Below are 22138 nucleotides of genomic sequence, written 5' to 3'. Positions count from 1 at the left end.
AATTGACTAGTTATTGGCCTTAAGCAGTCCACACATACTGTATGTGTGAAGGTTCTTGTTCAGTAACTGATGGGGAGCAGGATGTTTGTACTTGAATGTGTGTCTGGGTGGTAAATGTTTCCATTCTGATGGAAGGGCTGGAGAACATCCTTGTTAACACAACTATAGTGATCTTGTCGTTTATTTCAGAGGATTAATCCCTTTCACCTCATCTTTGTCATAGCCCTCGTTTTCACACAGCTTCTGTTTCTCTTCTCTGTTGTGTTTGTGCAACCATGAGTCCCTGTCATAACCTTGCTGTAAATGTTTCTTGCTGAGGTCTTCTGTTGTCTATGTGTTGCAGGTTTAAAAGGAATTTAAAGGCTTTCTACTTTGTACATCCAACATTTCGCTCTAAGGTAAGATTATGTTGTCAACCTGACTGCGAAATTTGCCTGTTACAGCAACGTTATCATTTTAAACAGTTTAGTAATCATGTCTCACTCCCTAGGAATTTTGGAAAAAAAATTGTCCTCAGACAAAGGCCTTATTCCTAGGATGAGATATTAATCATCACAGTGTGTATTTAGATGCTAATCCTGATCCAGATGCAAAATCAAAACTTCTGAATGTTTTTCTGCCATGAGAATAACAAATCTAGAGAATTGAGCAGCCTTGGCGGCGATATGGGCTCTAAGTGCATTCTAGTTTATATCTGTTTCTTTATTGTTTACTGGAACTACAGTATTTTTTGCTGCAATGCCAAACTTCCCATTGGGGATCATTAAAGTTTCATTAGATGTAATCTAGTTTCTGTTGTTTGCTTTAGAAAGTTGTGTTCAATTTTGTTTCTTTGTTGGTTATGGCAAGATTAATATCTTGGTAACATAAAATCAAGATCAAACCATCCTTCACTGATGAAGAGGTTCTTCTTATTTCCTCTCTCTCCATTTTTCACAACCCATTCCAGGTCTCAACGTGGTTCTTCACCACCTTCAGTGTGTCTGGGATGAAGGACAAAGTCCGCTACCTGGACAACCTGCACCAGCTCTTCACCTGCATCAAACCTGAACAGATTGACATCCCGCCATTTGTCCTGGAGTATGACGCACGGGTAAGCACCATCCCACAGACATACATGCACAGAAAGATCCATCCACATATACAGACACAGAAACATTGTTGGTACATGATCTATGGCTACCTTTTGTGATAATTCCAAAACCCCATCATAATTAATGCAATTTCTGAAATCTTGAAACCTGTCAGGCAAGCTGCTGACCTGACAGCAACAATGTTCTGGTATCACACCACCTGGAGGGATGTTTAACTCTTTGGCCTCTTAATATTTGGTGTATCCCCCACCTTCAGATAAATTATTGTCCTGTATTTCTGGACCTTTCATGTAATCCTGTTACCACATACATATAAATGGCTTACATGCTCCTGTGATATGAATCCTGTTTGGCAGGGTTTAAGATGAATCACTTGTGTTTTTTAGCTGTGAGTGATTCACTAAAATAACCAGACTAGTTGAGTCAGGTTCAGCCAGGGCTAAACACTTAACCCATGTCTTTCTGTCTATAAGTGGTACTAGTGAGAGTATAAGATGGGTCCAATTTTCAGGGTGTTGGTTAATGCCTTTCTCTTTACAACACATGGTTGATCATACAGTTTAGCTAAAGTTTTGCCTTTGCCAAAATATTTGATTGATGTCTGATGAACATCTGAACCTAAAAAAGATGCATGCTGCAGCTTTATAGAGCTCAGACGCACATAACTTATCGTTACTGACTGCCTTCCTTTTGATATATACAAGTATGTGTCTGCAACTCCCTTTTCATATTCACAGTTAGTCTCACATTTGCAGGTAGAAAGAGGCACAAACCTCTTGTTTTGAGTTACATACTGTATAGTTTCAGCATCTGCTTTCCAGCTTATTGTGTTTTAATGGAAACCTAACCTCCCGCTGATCACCCTGTGTCCTTGCATGCCAAATATAAACACTTAAATGTGTTTACACTCATATGTGTTTTACTTTGAGCATCATTCATCACCTCTTTTTGAAGGGTGAAAAGCAGAACAGAGACGAAATTAGAAAAATCAGAGAAGGCAAAACAATCAGTAAAGGTCTTGTTTATTGTGTGTTTGTGTGTATATGTGCATTTATAGAAATGACACCTATTAATCAGTAAGCCTACAAACTCAATTAAAATGACATTGTCCAGGATGCTCTGTTTCTCTTTGAAATTTGGGATCAGATGCAAAGATAATTTTCTGAAGTCAATGGCTTTAATTTAGCAAGGCTGTAAAAAGAAGTAACTCTGTACAGCTTTCACCAGCTTTGTTCTTGTGCACTGACCTGTGAGAAAGTGTTGCAAGTCCTTTTGAAGAAAAAGAAATTCAAGCCAGCTTTAAAAAAAAAAAAAAGAATGTGTTGAATTAAGACATCAGAAATGCTGGTTTTCATGTCAGATGTATCTAAAGGATCCGGCAATCTTGTTTGGATTTTCTATGGCTGACTGGCTGTCATCTGATTCTGTATTTTCACTTTAAGGTGGTTTGTAGCTTATATTGGCTAATATAAGGAATACATGTGTTTGTTGAATCTTGGATAAGGATTGAGAGATATTTAGTCCAGTTGAGCAGTAACGTTAAGCTCATTTTGTGTTTTGGATTCTTCTGTCTGGATTCATACAAGGTTCCATGAAATGATTTTGACAGTTTTCTTCAGTGGTGACATGAATGCATGAATCAAAATGCCAGGGCAGTTCAAAAGTAGCGAAAGCTACACTTTTGTAACCAAATACACAGTCATGGAATGTTAGCTTGTGAAGTCTGTTGCAATTTTTTCATACTGGAAAAACTTGTACCACAGTCTTGTACCACCCTCTTCAAAATGAATCAGGTTTAGTCACTTGGACTGCACATGAGCAAATGGGAACAAGACGTTTGCAAACCTACGAACAAATACACATATTAGATCCATCTTACTGCTGGTATTGTGAGTTAGCTTCAGGATGGAGGTAGACCTGCAGGTGATGGGAGTACTTGTTGCCCCAAAATCTTTTTTGATAATGCACCAGCTGAAAAAAAACTACACTTTAAGGTTGGATTTTAGATTGATGCAAAACCACTGAGGACACATAGGGACAAGATAATGATTCTATATAGTGTCTTTGTTGATCATGTGAGGACAAATGGGGCTAAAGGTTGTACCTGTTTTAGATTATATTGTTGTTTGTCTGTGGTTAGACCCTGTGTTGTCCTGGAAACATTAGTGACTGACATTTTGTTGCTTTGAGCTTTAGCTTAAGTTCAGTATACCATTTAACACAAAAAATGTAAAGTTAGGTTTAACATTATTAGTGGTTAAGATTTGGTATAACATTAAAATTGTTCTATTAGGGTTAGATTGCAGTGGTTACATTATCCATCCATCCATTCATCCACAGCATAAGTGGTTATACTATTAGTTGCCATATTAATGATGTTAATAGTGATGGTAATAGTTAGCATTAGCATTAGTCAAGGCATTGGACTACAGTTCCTACTGTGTTCATCTGATGTGAGACTCAGAGTTAAATATAAACCTCAAGTTCTGGTCAGTCCCTGTTCCTTACTGACTGCACTGTATAATCTCTGCATCATAAATAGGGGAGGGGGAAAAAATTGTACATAAAAATGTGGTTCTAGATTGTTACCCATAAATTGACTCTGTGTAAGGATTTTCTTACCTAGAAAGTGCATTGAAAAGATAAAACCACAGTGGACCTAACCTTACTGAAATAATAATAATGAATCAACCATGCCACCTCTTGCTTTGTTGTTGTTGAATAATTCGTTTTTTTCATAACACTTTTTTCTGGGGTCAGTCTGGTTGTCATGGTTACAGTCACTGACATTGCACCAAAGTTAAGACAGTATCAGAGAACTAATTGAGCAAGAGGAGTGAGAGATCCAATGAAATGAAATACATTGACAAGAATTGTTTGTCTTTGACACCTGTGGCCAGATTTTAAGCAACTGACCAAAGGGGATTATACATATTTTTGTACATTCTTATGATAAACTGCAGACTTTTCTGGTTGGAGTTTGCCAGAACTTGGGGAAAATTATTTGATTTCAAAACTGTAATAAGGTACAGACCACTGGACTAGTCACTATTATAAATGTATGAGCCAGAGTAGGGAGAAAGAAGTCTTTCTCATGGTTGACTCAGCCCACGCAGATACTCTCCCATCAAAACAATCTCTTCTTGCATATAATATTTCTTCTTTCCATATTTGTGTGGATATACAGCCACAAGTCTGCCAGAATGATGCATTCATGTCCAGTCCTTTGCTTGTGAATTGAGTGCAGCTCACCTCCCCCTGGGTTGAACACCCACCACAAATCATTTGTCAGTGCTGTGACATTTTTTTTAACTGATTGGCCCAGATGGACATGTTTGCTGCTGAATTTGCTGCTAAATTCACAAATGGTGGCCTTTATTCAACACAACTACAGAGTGCCAAGCCATTATTGAAAACAGGCTTTAGTTTATTAGTTACCCCGAGGTAAAACTAATATGGTCTAATACAACAGTCCTGCAATAAATCCTACCTACATGAAGGTCATTATGATCAGTTTGTGCTGAAATTGTTTTTGAGGTGTTAATTCAACTTTATTGTCATTTTGAAATCCAAAGAACCAATGCAATCATTCAAAGGCTTAGAGAAATAGCAGTTAAATGTATGATCAAATGGCTGTAGTGGTTAGAAGACCGCTTGGTAGTTCAGAGAACTCAAGTGCAATTCTTGAACAGACTCAAAGAATTTTGACGTTCAGGACTCAAAATGAAGATTCAGAGGTGTTCCAAGAGAAGCTCCCAACGCACGTGGCAAGGTTGGTTCGTTCAAGGCCTTGAGGCTATGGCCACTGCAGTGTGGTTTCATCCTACCTGTTAACTGGAGCACAAAGACCTGCTGCGGTGGGTTCAAAAAGTTGTACTGTATGCAGAAAAAAATGAGCAGAAACAATTTCAGTTGGTGAATAAAAACAAGACAAACCCAAAGCAGAAAATTGGTGAGTATGACATAAAGCTGTTGTGATGATGGAATTAATGTTGTGGAAATATACATTATGATGTACTATACATGTGATTGATTTTTGACCCAGCTTTTTAACAACTAACCTTTGTTTATTCACACTAGCAGTGATTATTTGGATGCCTTTACTTTCATGTGAGAATTTATGACCACATGATGGACTTACTTTTCCTCCTGTGATCTGTTTAAACCCTGCTGATTTTTTTATCCCCCCCATCTCAGGTGAATGGACCCTACTATCCTGCTCAGTCCTCCGGTCTGTGACAGACAACCAATCATACCTCTCTGCTGGGGTAACAAGGTAAAGGCAGCATGTCAAATGGAAGCAATTTATGGACATCATGTTGCCCATGTGGTCTGACCTCCTAACCTCCTCTTTGAGACTCTGAAGCATAGTGGGGGAAACTCTCCTTGTGTTCTGTCCCTGCCAAAAAGGACAAAATTAACAGTCAAAGCCCACATTCAGCAGCATGTGGCCTGTTGAGTGTTCATTCTCACTCACCCACAGACTATTTGTGGATCTGGTATGGTTTTTTGGATTATGCCTTACACCAGGAGTTCTTCTTCAGCAGTTTCCTCAAACATCCCTAAATATGAAGTTATCATGTCAAGCCTGACAGTTGCTCAAAGCTTTTTCCATTGTGCGGTCATACGAGACATCCTCATCCATGTCTCAGAATACTGTCAGACTTTTCAAATGCTGGACCTTGGAAGATGATGTCTGTCTGGATTTCCATGCTATTTAATTCTGTACTGTGCCACTCTGGACTGCAAAAACTCTGGATGAGGTAAAGACTAATTCTGCGTCAAATTCAGTCTGAAGTTGGAATTTCCCACCTGGTACAACGCCGTAATAACAACCACTGAGGTCTCCTGCAGCCCCGTTCAGAAAACCCCAGGCAGTGGATAAAAATTCACGCCTGGGAGATTTTCTTTGATAGACAAAAATACTGCTCCTTGTGTAACAGGTTATGTCATTCTGTTTGCTAGCTAGGTAATATGGAGCATCAACTTCAGCATAAAGACTGGAAGCAAGGGGAAATGGTTAACTCTTATGTACAAATTACACATACAAGATACAGTGTGTTAGTTTGTGAGCTGTAGAAGTGCTGGTGGGCAGATTTTCTTACCTTTGAGCAGGGCCAGGCTAGCTGTAGCTTCATATTTAAGGGACAGATATAAGTGCATCATCACACTTCTCATTTAATGCTTTACAGGACAGCATTTCTTTAAAAGTTGCTGTATGTAAGTTTTTTCAATTGCTACATAGCTGTTGTTAGCATTAACAGCAGTTAGCAGTTTAGAAGAAATGTTGTGAATTCAGGATCAAAGTTAATTCCTTTTTTGCCAAGACTTGTCTCCCACAGTGGAAAGCAGCAGCAATATTAACACTTATTTTGCCTCTAATTCTGTCACTTCTTTTCTTTTACTTAAGTTAGCATGCTAATCAACTAACCCCCAGCCCATCCCATCTCATAATACCACTTCGCAAAAATGCAGGGCAGTAGCATTAGTCTAAAATGAGAGGATAAAGAAGTAGTGCTGACCAGAGAGCATATTCTAACCTCTTGTCTTGTAAACAAAATGATGGCTCAAGGACTTAGCAAGCGACCAATGTAGCAATAGCAGAAACTTACATATAGCACCTTTAAATCCAACACAAAGTGGTTGGTTGAATTTAAGGTGAAAATGTAACTTAAGGAGTAATGAAATACTGCTGATATCTGCATCACAAAAACCTTGCTGATTGCCTTCTGGGGTCCAAACTCTTTGTTTTTTCTGTTGCATTTTCTTAGCATGAAATTTGTAATTTCCCACTTAATGGTGTGTCTAGAAGAGTAGCAAGTTTCTGCAGTAGAGGCAGCTGCAATTTCTGAACAGCAGATGTAGGACTGCATTTCTAGGACCTTAGTTTTTCATTACACTGCTACCATACAAAATCTTTTCTACATGTGTGTAGAACAACTCTAACCCTACCCCTACTGCTACCTAATTAGCTAGGTGGTGCTATCGCAAAAAGTCCTAGAAATGCGATCCTTGGACAGTGGGCCTGAAACTGCAGTCTCCTCTAGTGCAAGAATATAATAACAGGGCATATATATGCTTTTTTCCTAAACTCACTGTACTTCTTAAAAGTTGTACTGAAAAAATTAATCAGCAAGTCAGTCAACAGAAAATTAATCGTCAACAATTTTTACAATTCATCAATCATTTGAGTTATTCAACAAAAACATTCACTGGTTCCAGTTTCAAATGTGAGAATTTGCTGTTCTTTCTGTTTTACATTGTTATAAATTTAACACTTTGGAGGTCACATAAAAATAAGCAAACCTAGGACCTCACCTTAGGCTCTGGATAGGTTTCACTGTTTCTTGAAACTTTATAGATAAAACTGAAATCACAAGACAGACAGTCAGACACATCTCTTCTTCTAAAGTAGTGCCTGTCTAAAGATACAGTAACTAGTCTTTCTCAAGGCAGCTTACCTGTCAAGCTGAGGATCCTTGCTGTCTGCAGAAGCATTATACAGCTTTATGCTGGCAGATTTCAACCTGGAGGTCAGGAGATGATGGATGGGATCACAAACAATATTCTCCTCCTTTCATTTCATGTATTTACTTCCAAATTGTCTTACAATTGTAAATTTTATCTTTGAAATGCTGGCTGAGTTTTTGGCTGCTCTCCTTCCTCTGATAGTCACTGTTTGGTTGAATTGTTGATGTTTCACAAGAAGGCATCACTTTGTTTTAAAGGTACACAAGCCAACAAGGGTAAAGAATTGCTGTTTTATCTCACATTCACATGATGAAGGAAAGTATCATTGGTAGATTTTTCTTTTCTCTATGCCATTGCCATTGGAGCTTCAAGTCTTTTGTGCCTGTTTGTCTGCTAAAGGATAACTCCAGTATTTTTAAAGTGGGCCATGTTCCCATGTTTTTGGGTGTAGGTGATTGAGAGGGACAAAAATCTTGCATAATGGTCACTTGTCCATGTCAAATAATTGTCCACTGACAGGCTCAGACTGTTATTATAAGTGTCTGACATTAACATAGCACAAACAAATTTACAGATCAAGGCAGTGGTATTCCAGCAGCATGTTCTGCTCTGTAAAATTACAGTTTTTGTCTGTGGAGTCTAGTGATATATAGCGATGTTTATTAAACAAAAAGGATGTTACTCTTTAATAAAATGGTCTGTCTCTGTAGGAATCCTATCCATGATATTGTCAGACACTTATAATAACAATCCAAGCCCATCAGTGTTCAAAAATACTCAAGTGAGGGTTCTGTTCCTCAGTCACTAATTTCCTTGTTATTTGCACAGTTAGCTCTACTTTACTTGGTGTTTTCACAATCACAAGTAGTTTTATTTAACTTGGACTACCAGACTGGTGGGTTTACTTTATCAGGGCAATTGCAAATCAAATGTACTGAACTTTCCAGCAGTCATTATGTAGCAAACCCCATCTGTCTGGTACCCCAAGAGGTAACACTATCACTATAAATGTAGATTCTGTTTGACTAACGTCTGTCCCTCACTTCTGGACGTGAGGGATTTCACCTGCACGTAGTTCTATCTTCACCCCAGTCCTGTCTGCTGTGTTTCCACTCATTGTCAAGAAATCAGGAATCTGTATTTTTAAATAACTCACTTCTGCTGGCAAGAAAACAAACTCCTCATGCTAAAGCTCTTGTCCTTAAATGTCCTCACTAACAGATGATAGGGATATAAAAATCCTGACGCAGAAGCATGTGACACTATCATACAGAGTTCGGCTGGAAACTTAAGGCTTCTTAAATGGTAACTTACATGTTAGATTTTGTAGACTCATCCAATGGGAAGATGTGATGTGTCAGTTGCTTAAGGACAGTTCGATGAATGTTGTGCTCCATTTTCAATCAATACACAGTTGATCACCCTGAGAAGAAAATGCGAACAGTTAAAAAATGAGAAAAATAACTTTAATGAGCTTTTAAAAGCCTTTAAATCTCATTTTTCAAATAATAATAATAATGATAATAACAATAATGATAATAAATGAGGGAAAAACATCTGATGTGGTGAGATGATTCCAAGTAAAACCATGCTGAAAACTAGTGAATTTTCTTACACATTGACAAAATGCCCCTGATGCTTCCACAAAAATAAAGATTTAAAGACTGAACATGACAATGTGTTGTTCAGAGTGTCAGAAATTATAACTATGGAGAATTTGAATAAATCTGGTGTCACTGTTTTCCCCTTCAGTTGTCTCCTTTATGAAGAAACAACCAGGAACCATGGCCTCAGATCAGTGAAGTCATCATGATATACTTTAATGTCAGAGCTGTGATTATACCTGAATGTATATAAATGATGAGCCAAATTTTGACTGTCTGGAAATGAATATGATCTCTTTTTTAATGATTTAAAAATGACGACTGTGAAGGACTTACAGGAAATGACTTCATTGGTGTTCACATGTCCTGTACTGTTGGGTTTTTTTTTTAACTGTACACTGATTAAAATTACTTCTTTTTTTTTCTTATAACAGAGGGCTCCGATCTGTCTAAAGAGTTGCTTGTGTTGCAGAAAGGTCACATATCACATGTAGCTGATAAGTGATGAAAAAAAAAATTGTTTATCAGCCAGACTAAGAAAACCCCAAGTCTAAGCGAGTCAGCTTTAACAAGTTGGCGAGCTTACCCCTAAACTGCAGTTAAATCTGTTAAGACAAAATCTGTCGAACAGAGTTTACATGGAAACTGTTTGATGGGTGCTTTATATTTCAGAGAACCTCCTGTGGCTTTGAGTTCAAGCATTTTAACATGTCAGAGGTGAGAAGATGTAAAACCATCATCCCTGTCAAGTTTCCTTTTCCTGTTAGCGGGCTTTTACTTGACTAACTAGAGAATTGTTACTTAACTGCATATGGAAAAGAAGATAAAATCCAGAATTTACTAACATAAACTAAGATTCAAGTTAGAGTGGTATGCCAACATAGGATTTTATTTACTTACCTTTTAGACACATTGAATGAAATATCCAAGTGTTTGCATCCTTCTCTTCAACCACATTGTGAATGAATGAGTATTGAGAGTCAATCAAGGGATGTCGGTCAGTAGGGGCAGCATGATGGTGATGTCACTTCACCATTAAATACAAAACTTGTATGGCTATAGATTTATCCAGTGGTGAAATAAGTATTCAGATCCTTTACTTAAGTACAACTATTGCATCATAAGTAAAAACCAAGCAGCCAAAAGTTTACTTCATCCTGACATTTTTGCTTTTTATAGCTATAGAATATAAATAAAATTTGTAAATGCCAAATCCAGCATTTAGGTGTGTTTTCCCTTTAAGAACACAGGAAAGACTGAGACACACAAGTGGCTGAAGTAGAAGAATAAACAGCAGGTGTTGCACTCAAAGCATGTTTTTTTTTTCTCCCACTGGTCTCACCTTACCTCCGTGGAAAACAGCATCATGTTCCAGGAAGTGAAGAAGTGGCCCTTCGCTGATTAAAAACCTCCAACCTCCACGTCTGCTCACCACTGTCCTCAGCGCCTCCCGTCTTTTCACCTGCCCACATTCTGCTGACCACTGTGACCCCCTTTCATCATGTCTCATCCTCTGCTTTTTAATCTCTCTATTCGTTCTAGATGGATTAAAGTGCTGAGCAGGAGATGAGGATGGAAGGATGCTGTAAATGAAGAGCTGTGGCGAGTGGACGAGCAAATCCATCTTGTATGGACCCCTCCCTCCGTGACAGGCAAGGATTAGCTGGTCAAAATAGACAGGCAGACAGAGCAGTGAAACACAAGAAACCATGGCTAGCTATTGGCCAGACTTCAGATTACACTAAAATATGTTATTTTTAACTGCAGTGAAACATGCAAACATGGAGTGTACAGTTGACGTGAAACTTTTTTTTTTTTATCTTCATCTACATCTACAAATTGTTGTAAATTACTGCAGTCGTAATTGGTAATAATGAACATACCAATGTTCACATAAAAGTCCATACAATAAATATTTGGACAGTTAGACATTTTTTGCTCTTTAGGCACTGTGCCTCAGTACATACAGTTTGCTGTTTTATCATTCAGCCATACGCAGTTCCCACAGCAGTCCATACTGCTGTCATACTAAGCAAATACAGAGCTGGGGGACATCTTTTTGAGGCTCCAGTTATGTGCTGTATAGAGCTGCGGAACATTAGACCATGGCTTTATATTTACCATACAGACGTGAGAGTGGTAACAATCTCCAAATGTCAAACTTTTGCTTGTCTCAAGGACTTGGGACTTTTCTGTGCCCGGGCTGTTAACTTTAAATTGCAGAGAAGGGTGAACCCATTACACAGAGCTTAGACATTGTGTAAATGTCATTTTAATTAAGAAAATGTCACTTTAAACACAGTTTCTGTTCTGACCTTTCTCTCAAACATGAGCTCATTGCATGGCACTGTACATGCTTTCTGTGAGTATTTTCTCCACTTAACTTAAACTGACATTTCATCGTCAGAGAACTCCAGGAAAAATCTAGTTTAGTGATTTAAATTACTGTGGGAATACAGCCACTAGATTTGCAAGTATCTATCTTTGGGTGAAAAAAACAACACTCTTGAGTGTTGTGGATGATGACTTTTGTGTGCCATGTTATTATCTCCTCATGTAGTTTGAAGGTTAGCTAAATGGGGAGAGTAGATTAGCTTCACTCATACACTGTCTACATGTCACTGTCTATGTCTATGGGATCAGTTGGTAACAAAATCACTACATTACTATTAACAACTTAACACAAATGAAATGACTTTTGTACGATCTCAAAACTTCTCAAAACTGCAGATAGAGGCCATGTTTCCTTCACTTTAAATCTGCCTATATTGCCTAAGGACCACACGAAAAGACCTTTAGTGATGCTGGTAGATGGATTTTGTTACCTCTGGACATAGACAGGTTTCCAGGATATATGCTGAGCTCAACAGCTGAAGCTTCACATTTAGCGTACAGAAATGGGGAGTGGTATCGATGTCTGTGTAGGTTCTCAGTCATCGAGGTCATGGTAGTCTTAACTGCTAGAGTGTAAGGCAACTGGACTTCTTTTAGGTTTCTTGAAGGCCTCCACAGTTCTAGTCCTAGAACAGTTCTAGCCTAAAAGAAGTCCAGTTGCCTTCAACTCTAGCACTTCAGAGTTGTATCGATCTTATCATCTAACTCCACACAGAAAGTGAATAAAGAGTATTTTCCAAAATGTTGAACTAGTCCTTTAAGCGCCATGTTAGTATTAAAAAGACAACAACATTATTTGCTCTCACCTGTTCAAATAAATTGAATCCAACTCCTCCAAGCATTCTTGTTGAAGATGCAGCCTCAAAGCCTCATGACTCATCTCAGCTTCTAGGCTGACTGTAGCATGGGCTGGTGTGCAGCTATTTTACACAGTAATCTTTCCCATGATCAGCTCTAACTTCACATCACCATGCCTGTAGTTTGACAGAACTACCTGTGGGGAGTATGACAGAAAGGGAAAGGCGGTGAACCAGACTGATTCATCTGCAGGCTCCTTGTACAACATAAGGTTCACACATTCTCACATACCCAAATTAAAGATGGACAAGCTGATGACAAAGTAGGTAAACAACATCATCAAATTAAACACAGATATAAGCAGTGCAAAGAAGACAGAAATAAACTTTTAACCACGCAGTCGGCACCCATGTGTGGATACAATCGGTTTTCATGACCAACATGCTCAAAGCCATTAGGTCTCAACAGCCCCTTTGAAGCTCAGATTCAGTGTGTGATCCCTTGATCAACTAAACCAGATCTGATTTCCAGATGATAAAAAAAGTAAAACTGTTCATTAGTAATTATTAGTAGTACACAAAGCAACAGGGGAATGGTGAAGTGTATAAGGAAGCTCTCTGACAGTACAACTTGTTTGCAGACTGTGCTCGGTCAAGATGACATTCAAACTGATAAAAAGTGTGTGGGCGCACTAATGAGACCTTGTAGGGAATGCTAAGTGGTTGAGTAGTTTCCAGTGTCATTACATCTCCTCCTGCTGATATTTTGCCATTTTATTATGATTCTCTACAGCAGTATCAGTGTTTAACACTGATACACTGAGTTTTCTCTACAGCAGTATCAGTGTTTAACACTGATACTGCTGTAGAGAATGAGTCATTTTCTTTGGTTGTGCATTTTATTTACTGTAACCCGTCCAATGTGGTGGTTTGTCCCTTTTAACCACTGGTAAGCACACTCCAAGCATTTGTGACCCCAAGGAAAGTCTAGATTGGTCTAAGATGTCTGGTCAATATAATAAAAGGGAAGATGAATACAAACAAAGTAAGAAAAAAACTTGAATGACTACAGAGGCAACTGGCACAAAAAACAGAGGAAAATCTGATGCATACCACACAGAAGGGACACCACAAGCAAAGCGCAAGAACAAACTAAACTAAGCATCTACAGCCATGCTAGCAGTTCTGCGAGGCTGTATGTCTGTACAGCAGTGCTTTGAGCTAAATGGTCATATTGGCATGCTAACATGCTTACCATGACTGTGATTACATGTTGATGCATGTATAAAGATAACATATAACATATCTATCTTCTTAATTTTTGCATACTAGCATTTGCTAGTTAGTACTAGAACACAAAGTAGAGCTAAGGCTGATGGGAAGTTATTAGTTTTGCAAGTATTTAAGTAACAAAGATGTTGGACAAACTGAAAGTTGACCTGATGATGGCATGATGGCAACATGAATGTCAGTATAAAATTGTCTCAGTAGTCACTGAGATGTTTCACTCTGAGCCGAAAATGTCAACCTCATGGTGCCATTAAAGGAAAAGTCATGGGTTCATCCAAGTCAGTAACATACACATTCTGGGAACCATAAGATCTTTACCAACTTTGGCCAGTTCATGTGATAAATTTTGAGATATCTGAGAATGGGAGAGTGGGAGAGTATCCAGTAGCTGTCAATTGATTTCAGTCTAGACCAAATAGGTGAACCAGCTAGCTGCATTTCAGAGGAGAAAAGTACAAATGTTGCAAAAATAGCCCTACAATCCACCCATACCTTTCAAGCCAGCTTTGAAACAACAATCCTCCTCTCCACTCCATAAAACACAGATTAATTACGGTATATTATCAAAAACAGATGATGTTTAAGTTGCGTCTGGAGGCAAAATTCTAATCACAGAGAAGAATTTCATGGAACACAGGAGTTCGGAGTACAATGTGCCTTAGTCAACTCAGTTGTCCAGCCTGTCCCAGCCCAGATATGTGGCAACGATTCAAACTGAGCAGGTGCTCGCTTGATTAAAACTGAATGCCTGTCCTGGGTCTGCCTCTGAATGGTGTGTGTTGAGGGGGCAGGACGGGGTCACATCAAAGTGAAAAGGTGTGGCCACTAGGGGGACAAGCTGAGCTTAGAGTACAGAGTGGATAGATGGTTGGTGTCTGCAGGGTTCAAACTGTTCACAGTCCCTTTTATTTCACCTACTTTATATCCTACTCATCTGTTTATATGTATTTTGTTGGTTCAATGTCTTTTTGTTAAGTACTCTCTAACTTGTTGAAAAGTGCTACATAAAAGGACTATTAGAGATGCATTGTCCACCTATAAACAAATGTTCACTCAAGATACCCAGGCATGCTGTATTTATTTGAATGCAGCATGCATACAGTAAAAGTATCAGTGGTGCAGATAAGCTGTTGTACTGATTATAAGAAGTGCAACATCTGTGGTATGCAGACACTGACGGACACATCGAGGCATGTAAACTCATTATCCCTGTAAAAGCACTCAGCAAATGCACTTTGTTTTTAAGGAATGTGGCATTTCAGCTTTATCTAGAATATTTATCTGGATGTACAGTGTTTGCTTGTGGTACATGCATATATTAGAAAGGTGTGACCGCTTTTCCCAAATAACATTAAGCACTTAGCAGACCTCAAAATCCTCAAGCAATTCCTCAAGCACGCAGCAGTTTTAAGGACCTAATCAACGAACTAGCTCTGCTGTACTAACCACTAATCTGGTGAGTTGTCTGTTTATTTAACAACATGTTCTATACTGTATTAGTCGCAAATGTATACATTTTAAAAGTGATTGTGATCTCAGCCAACTTGATCTGCCTCACTTAATGCAAAAATTGAATAGTTGAAGCTGCAAACTTTGTTTTGTTGCCTTAGTTGTGCATACATTAAAAGGTTTTCTGGTAGCTATAGTATTTATGACCTCAAATTGGCAGTTTATGACCTATGTTTATGACGTTTATCCTCCTTTTCTTCCAAACATTTTTTGGTATGCTAATACGCCTACATGCTTATTGCTAGAAACATGGTTTGAAAACTGAAAACGCCTATTCTAGGGTCAGGTCCAAATTTGTCTATGTATAAGTTGCATAGGAGCATGTTTCAGGCCTTTTGGAGTGTATTGGGACTGGAAAAGTTGACCTTATTACGTGATAGCTAGCTGCGAGTTAGCCAGAGGAAGTTTAAGTCAGAGGAGGTTTTGGTGAGAGGAGGTGTTAGCCACAGGATATTTTAGTCAGAGGAAGTGTTAGTGGAAGGACCGTTTTAATGAGAGGTTTTAGTTAAAGGAAGTTTCGGCCAGAGGCATGCTGATTTTAGCCAGAGCAGCCTCAGATTTAACCTCCTCTGCCTTCAGCTGAACATCCTCAGGTTAAACTTGATCATTCTTTGGCCAGAACTGAACCCTCTATAGCTAAAATTGAAATATCTTTGTATAATAAGTTGTAAAAATGTCACAGTATTGTATGTGAGTATGTATTGTGTGTAGGGTTTTCCCTACCATTATAAGGCTTAGGTGCAACACCGAAGCCGTTCTGGGCACCACCTAAGCCAAATTAATGTAAAATCTTTGTGGAGATCAAAAATAACTACATGACTTTTCTTAGATCCTATGTTTGTAGTTGGACCCCAGTGAACTTCAGTGAACAGGTTTTGTCTTTCAGCTTTTTGGGTGTTACATATTTATTATCTCCCCTACCTTTTCCAAAATTTTTACACATTTGTGGTAATAATAATGGTCCACAAATGATGTTAAATTGCATTGAAAATATAAACTTTTCTTTTACACCCCTATCAAATCTGTGCACCTAAGTCCTGCACAAATGTACGGAAAACACTATGTATGGTGTTCAGTCTTGGAAGCTGTAGCAACATTATACATTGGCATTAGAAATTTAAAGAAGATGGGGTTTATTGCAGGGTTGTGGACTGCCTTACGTGGAATACGTTTCAGTGTCACATGACACTTTCCAAGATTTGCAGAAATGAAATAAATGATAAAGAACTGAACAAGATGAGCAATGTAAATTTTTAATTTATGATCTGAAAGCATTATGTGCAGGACACCTAGATCCTTCATCTTAACTTACTGATAAATCAATAGTTTATTCTAGTCCTTTATAGATGTGACCATGTAAATATTTCCAAAAAGTAAATAAAAAATAATGATCATTTTCCTGTCAGTGTGGTGTGATGGAAAACACATCATAGAAATCTCAGATTACAGTTTTGCCTCTTTGTAGAGAACACTGATAACAGTTCTCTGTTCTTGTCTTCAGGTGTTGCTGCCTGCTGAGGCAAACATGGATGACGTGCCACTTGGACTCCTCTGTCAGTGCCAGTTCTACAGATGCCACGTTCTTCTGCTCAGGACTGCAGATGTGCTTGAGGGTAACATAGTTACCCTGATGCATTTGTTGTGCCTTTTGTACTGATTTATGTTAGACTTTTTGTTTGACGACAAATACAGCTGTTAAAGTTATACTCCAACAAATGTATTTTAAGTAGTAAAAGTGTAGGAGTCATGCTACATGCTAATATGCTGAGTTGAGCCTAGTCACATGATCAAACAGTGTCAAAGCAGCAGAGGCAAAAGCAATTTTTTGCATAATTTAAATGTATCAATCGGTTTGTTTGTTTGTTGTTTCATTCACATTTCATTTGTCAGCGCTAAATAACAGACTTCCCATGCACCTGTGCTTTGCTGGTTAATCTCATTTTTGACTTGAAATACAGTTTCCAAATGACTTAGGTACACCACTTGACTCATTCTAAAAGTCCTCATGAAGACTGGGAGAGGGCAGTGTTCCTAACTTGAGGGTCTGAGAGAGCCATGTGCTCTAACACCATCTCATCCAACTGCCCCAGTGTTAGAGCACCAGTCTGCATGGTGTTCTGCAGCAGTCTGTCTCTCATACAATACACAAGTGGCCCACTACCAGTGCTCATGAGGATATTGTGAATGACTTTAAAGGTGTACCTATGTTCCTTTGGATAGTCTGTGTTGAAGGTAAAAAAAAAAAGATTACGATGCCAGTCCTCATCCTTTCAGCAAACACATCCTCCTCATTTGTGGCCTGTACAAGAGATCAGAGAGAGAGAAAAAGAAAACAGCATTTACCAACTTTGTTACAGAATGGTTGCATCAAGAGTATGTCTCAATTGTCAGATGTAAACCAAAATTTTACATTTGTAGTATCAGGCGTTGAATGTTTATCTCTATATTATTTTCCAGGATTACGTACTTTCATTCATGCAACTTTTATGTTTTTCATTTTGATACTGAAGATAATTAGATGTATTACTTTGGTTGGAATATAAAACAAGATCACAGATTAAAAATCGGACAAATATTTTTTACGCAAAAAGATTTAAAAAGTGTGCAACATGTTGGACAAAATGTCAGTTACTTTACACCTAAATAAGATGCATAGCTGCTTTCCTCACAGCTTCACACAAACCTTTCTATAAACCAAGATCTCAGGGGTCGCCAAGTAAGTTTGGTCTTGGGCCAGTTTTTTGCTAAGCCATCAGATTGTAGGCCAGAACATAATCAAAGACTAATTTAAGAAACTGATTAATTAAAAAATTAGCCTGCTTTGTTACTGTTCTCATGTGCAGCACTGTGGCCCACAGTCACAATAAGCATTCGTCAGATGGGGGTAAGTTCTCTGTTTGGACGTTACAGCTATTTTGTAAAATATAAAAATATATGTGGTGGGGAGATATTATTATGAGATATTATTGCTTGCCTGTGACCAAAGCTGTGAGGTACACTATGGCAGTAAAATGGCAAAGACCCTGGAGAAGATGCCAGATTAACACAGGAAATGCCAGTTTTGGCAAGCCTGTGATGATTTTTTCCCCTATAGTATCAAACAAACTAGCACTTATTTCAGCAAGTCCTGTGTTCTGCTCTGTAAAATTGCTGTTTTTGTCAAGAGTCGGTAGTGATATAGCAATGTTTCTGGTTAAATAAAAAACAACTTACTCTTTAACAACAAGGTCTATCTCTGTAGGAATCCTATCCTACACTTCTGATAACAATCTGAGCCTGTCAGTGGCAAAAACAAGCACTTTAGTGGATGTACTTTACTGCAGACAATGGCTGGGCTCAGTACTACACAGACTCTAAAGATTTTTGGACCTATCAATCATTAACCCCCAAACACATGGGAAAATAAGGCCCATATTTAAAAAATACCTGTTATCCTGGCACCATATTTTATGGTCATATTGTCCACCAGACATTTTAGCTGTATATTTTCATCTAATGGACAACTACACATAATACCAGCTAATGTAGACTCTGATCTGGACCATGTAATTCCACTATCTCTGCAGTTCTGTTATTATGGAAGCTCACACATCTTGTTCAACATATTGACTGCAAGAATTGAAAATTAAGTCAGGGTGGAGCTACCATTTTTAATTTTAAGGAGAAACAATTCTGCAATACCATTACAGGAAGAAAGTGCTATACAGACACATGGGAGTACTTTTTGTAAGCTGCTATGTATAACCTGTGTCCACCAACATAACCTTCTCACACTAGATAATATAGTGAGCAAAACAGTCACGAATCACACCAACATAACCCAAGCGTCAAATAACTAAGCAAAAAGAATAGAATTATGTATTCCTGAAAGTGTTCTGCTGGCACACACAATAGAAAACACCCACTTAAACGTAAGAGGAGAGGGCACGATGGAAACAGCTAGTTAACATCAGCTGGTTAGTAACGGCAGTCCAACATGTATCGAATAAAAATTATTTAACGCAAGTCTGTAAGCATGACCATATCTTGGCTCGCCCCTTAACCCATTTTTTCACCTCAGTGGCTGTCAATGGCAGCAATGCAAGTGAAGTGATTACATGAGGTCAAGACACACAACAACAAACATAGCCTAGCCAAAAGATTCCTTTAACACCGGTCCAGTCACTACAAATATTGCTGACATGAATGTCCACCTAAATCATATGGCTTGTAAACTTACACACAACCTTAAACGGCAAATTCAAATTGTAAATGCTTATTAGCTGGGTTAGCTTGTCAACAACAGTGGTCAGTGGTCAGCAAAACTAAGAAATAACTAATCCACCCATCAAGAATTTTCTGTATAGTCTGATCAAACATTTCACTCAAAACGTACATCAATTTGCTAGACAGAAAACCCAGACTGTGCTCATTCATTCAGCAGCAGTGCAGACTTTACAGAGGTAACTTTCCAGCACCTAATCTCTGATTGCTGAAAGCGACATGACATAAAATAGAAGTACAAAACAGAGTGTGAAATACAGGCTGCAAAATAAAAGTGCTTTGACATGCCCTGCCTCAACTAGAGGAAGCAGCATTCTGCTGTTGTAAGATAGGCAGGAAAAGATGGGGACAAAAAGCTTACAGCACCTGGTATTCCCAGGCAGTCTCCCATCCAAGTACTAACTAGGCCCGACCCTGCTTAGCTCCCGAGATCAGACGTGCTCAGGATGGTGTGGCCATAAGCTACAGCAGCTGGTGAAGACAGACCCTTTATACATTCAAAAATAACACTGACAGATCTGTTCTTTCACAAAGCAATCAACAATAATAATAATTGGCAGCAAGGCTGAATGGTGTCACCATACCCATCTCTCTTTAGGGGGTAAAGAAAAGACATTATCATTAGCCATTAGATATTATTAGCAGTGTAGGATGCACAATTGCAACCTAGGCTATTTATTTTGACCATTCTTTCTTTAAAACCTGTCTCTCACTAGTCTCCTAACTTTCTTTCTTTCTACTTATTCTACACTGCTATTTTGCTCCACTACAGTGGATACAGTTATAAAATTGTTGACTTTTCAATCCATTAATCAATAAAGAATTCAATGCATGCTTATTTTGATTGCAATTCTGCTGTATTAACCTGTGAAAACACATCAGTTTCACTTTCATATTAAGAAAACTGCAAGCTTCTCGCTCAGTCAGCATGTGTTTTACCTTTGACAGCTGATCAGTGGATGCCTGTTGGGACAAACACAACAGAAAACTTCAACAGCAATTATCTTTCTTGAGTTAAACAGCATCATTGTTTTGTTTAAGTAAATTTTCATTCTCAAATTCTTTAAATATATGTTTACCATCCATTCTTGAAATGGATTTCAAGAAAAATTTTAATTTTGAGATGTGTCCTTCACAGGCACAGTGACTGTCCTCAACTGAAAGGTCACAGGTTTAGGCTCTAACAAAGCACGTTTGAAAAAACAACCTTCCAAATTCCTCTGCTATGTACATGCCTAAAATATTCAGCAACCAAGCTGAAGAATTATGAACTAGTGAGATGGACAATGGAAAAGTCAGTTTACACTACACCAACAATCCTTTGCCTAATTCAGTTTTAGCTTCTCTGAATCAACTTTTCAAAACTCTCTTTGAGCTGATAAAAACTGAAAAAGGTCAAAGAAAATGTGTGAATGTGAGGTGAGAAGAAACTCAGAAACATGAGCTTCCTCGTATGTGATTGTGAGTGCAGTGTTACAAACAGTTAAACCCAGAGACTGATAGAGACTGTGAAACCCAGTTGTTGGAATCCAGCCAGTTCATATTTCCTGTTTGAACCTGATGTTGAACCTGAACTGAGCAGATGCAACTGTAATGAAAATAAAAACAAGAGGAATCATTTGGATGCTGAGGCAAATGGCAGTTTAGTGAAACATACTGCTTGGTTCCGTCGATGTTTGTCATCACCAAATTTGAAGTATTTAGACTAAAAGGCAATCATAACCTTATCTAACCTCTGTTCTTCACACTGCAGGCATGGTGTGAGACATGTGCTCTTTGACAGAGTGCACAGATAAAGTCCCATTTTCTTATTTGCCTGGAAGGTGATCAGACACCCTGGAAGAGGGAGGCCATATCTTAAAGCGATATTATGGGAACAGCATGTCAGAGTACATTAAGAGTACAGAGAAAAACGCTTGGCCAATAACTTTTCATGGTATAAAAGCAGTCAGATGGATTCTGAGGTTCTTCAGCATTTATGGCCAAACACATGCTGTGTTAGCTGTGGCTCTGCTGGAAATGTGCAGGTTGCTGAGCACACATATGTCAAAATGAATCTCCTGGTAAGATATGTGCATAAATATTCAGGAGACAGACATGTAAGCACACCCATCCCATCATGATTGTTGCAGGATCTGTGAGGCTGTAGGAGTATGCTTTATATAGACTGACGGGTAGTGGTGGTGTGTCTGTGTGTGTGTGTACTGAAGGGGTTTAATGCAAGTATTTCTGGGAAACAAATCACTGGTGCATGGAAAGGTACATGCTAACCCTCCCCCTTTCTGTCTCTGTTTCAGCCACAGGTCAGTCACCCTCCACACACCACCCATCACCTGTTTCTCGGGTCCTTGGTGTCTTCATATATATGGCACTCCACTGGGGCTCTGCACGGTGGGGGAAGTGGCTGCTGATGTTTGCACAGCTTGCTCGATTCCTGAGAAGGGTGGACAGTTTACATGAGCTGCTCAACTTCTCACACTTTTTCTTTTTTTATGTTCATTTGTTTCCATTGCAGGTCAAAGTCCAGGCAGTCGCCACATGAACAGGAAGTTTAATGGGTCTAATGGACCGCTGTGATGGATAGTTCTTAGGTGGTGTCACTTTTAAATCCTTGTACATTTCCACAAAGGGATCTTAGTGTTTTCATGCAACGTAACAGACTGTAAGGATGTCAAGATACTATACATTTTATGCTTCAGATTAAACTAAAAGTGAT

The 22138-nt window shown here is 38.6% G+C and overlaps 1 protein-coding gene and 1 pseudogene across 1 annotated transcript; one reads left to right on the top strand and one right to left on the bottom strand.

The window, feature by feature from the left end:
• Window positions 1–57: 57 nt before the first annotated feature.
• Window positions 58–9316, top strand: LOC108880071 (ganglioside-induced differentiation-associated protein 2-like). The gene is made up of 3 exons (XM_018671498.2): window positions 58–398; window positions 950–1093; window positions 5292–9316. The coding sequence occupies exons 1-3, from the start codon at window positions 333–335 to the stop codon at window positions 5331–5333; spliced, it is 252 nt and encodes an 83-aa protein (XP_018527014.1). The 5' UTR covers window positions 58–332; the 3' UTR covers window positions 5334–9316.
• A 10460-nt stretch (window positions 9317–19776) lies between these two features.
• On the bottom strand, window positions 19777–19885 carry LOC127142175 (uncharacterized; annotated as a pseudogene).
• Window positions 19886–22138: the final 2253 nt, after the last annotated feature.

The sequence above is a fragment of the Lates calcarifer genome, unplaced genomic scaffold (assembly GCF_001640805.2).
Source record: "Lates calcarifer isolate ASB-BC8 unplaced genomic scaffold, TLL_Latcal_v3 _unitig_826_quiver_1622, whole genome shotgun sequence".
NCBI classification, from domain to species: Eukaryota; Metazoa; Chordata; class Actinopteri; family Centropomidae; genus Lates; species Lates calcarifer.
This window is presented reverse-complemented; position numbering and strand designations above follow the sequence as displayed.

Coding starts and splice junctions, on each gene's coding strand:
- LOC108880071 (XM_018671498.2), top strand. CDS start 333: ATGTGTTGCAGGTTTAAAAGGAATTTAAAGGCTTTCTACTTTGTACAT. Junction 399..949: donor ATCCAACATTTCGCTCTAAG/GTAAGATTATGT, acceptor AACCCATTCCAG/GTCTCAACGTGGTTCTTCAC. Junction 1,094..5,291: donor TCCTGGAGTATGACGCACGG/GTAAGCACCATC, acceptor CCCCCATCTCAG/GTGAATGGACCCTACTATCC.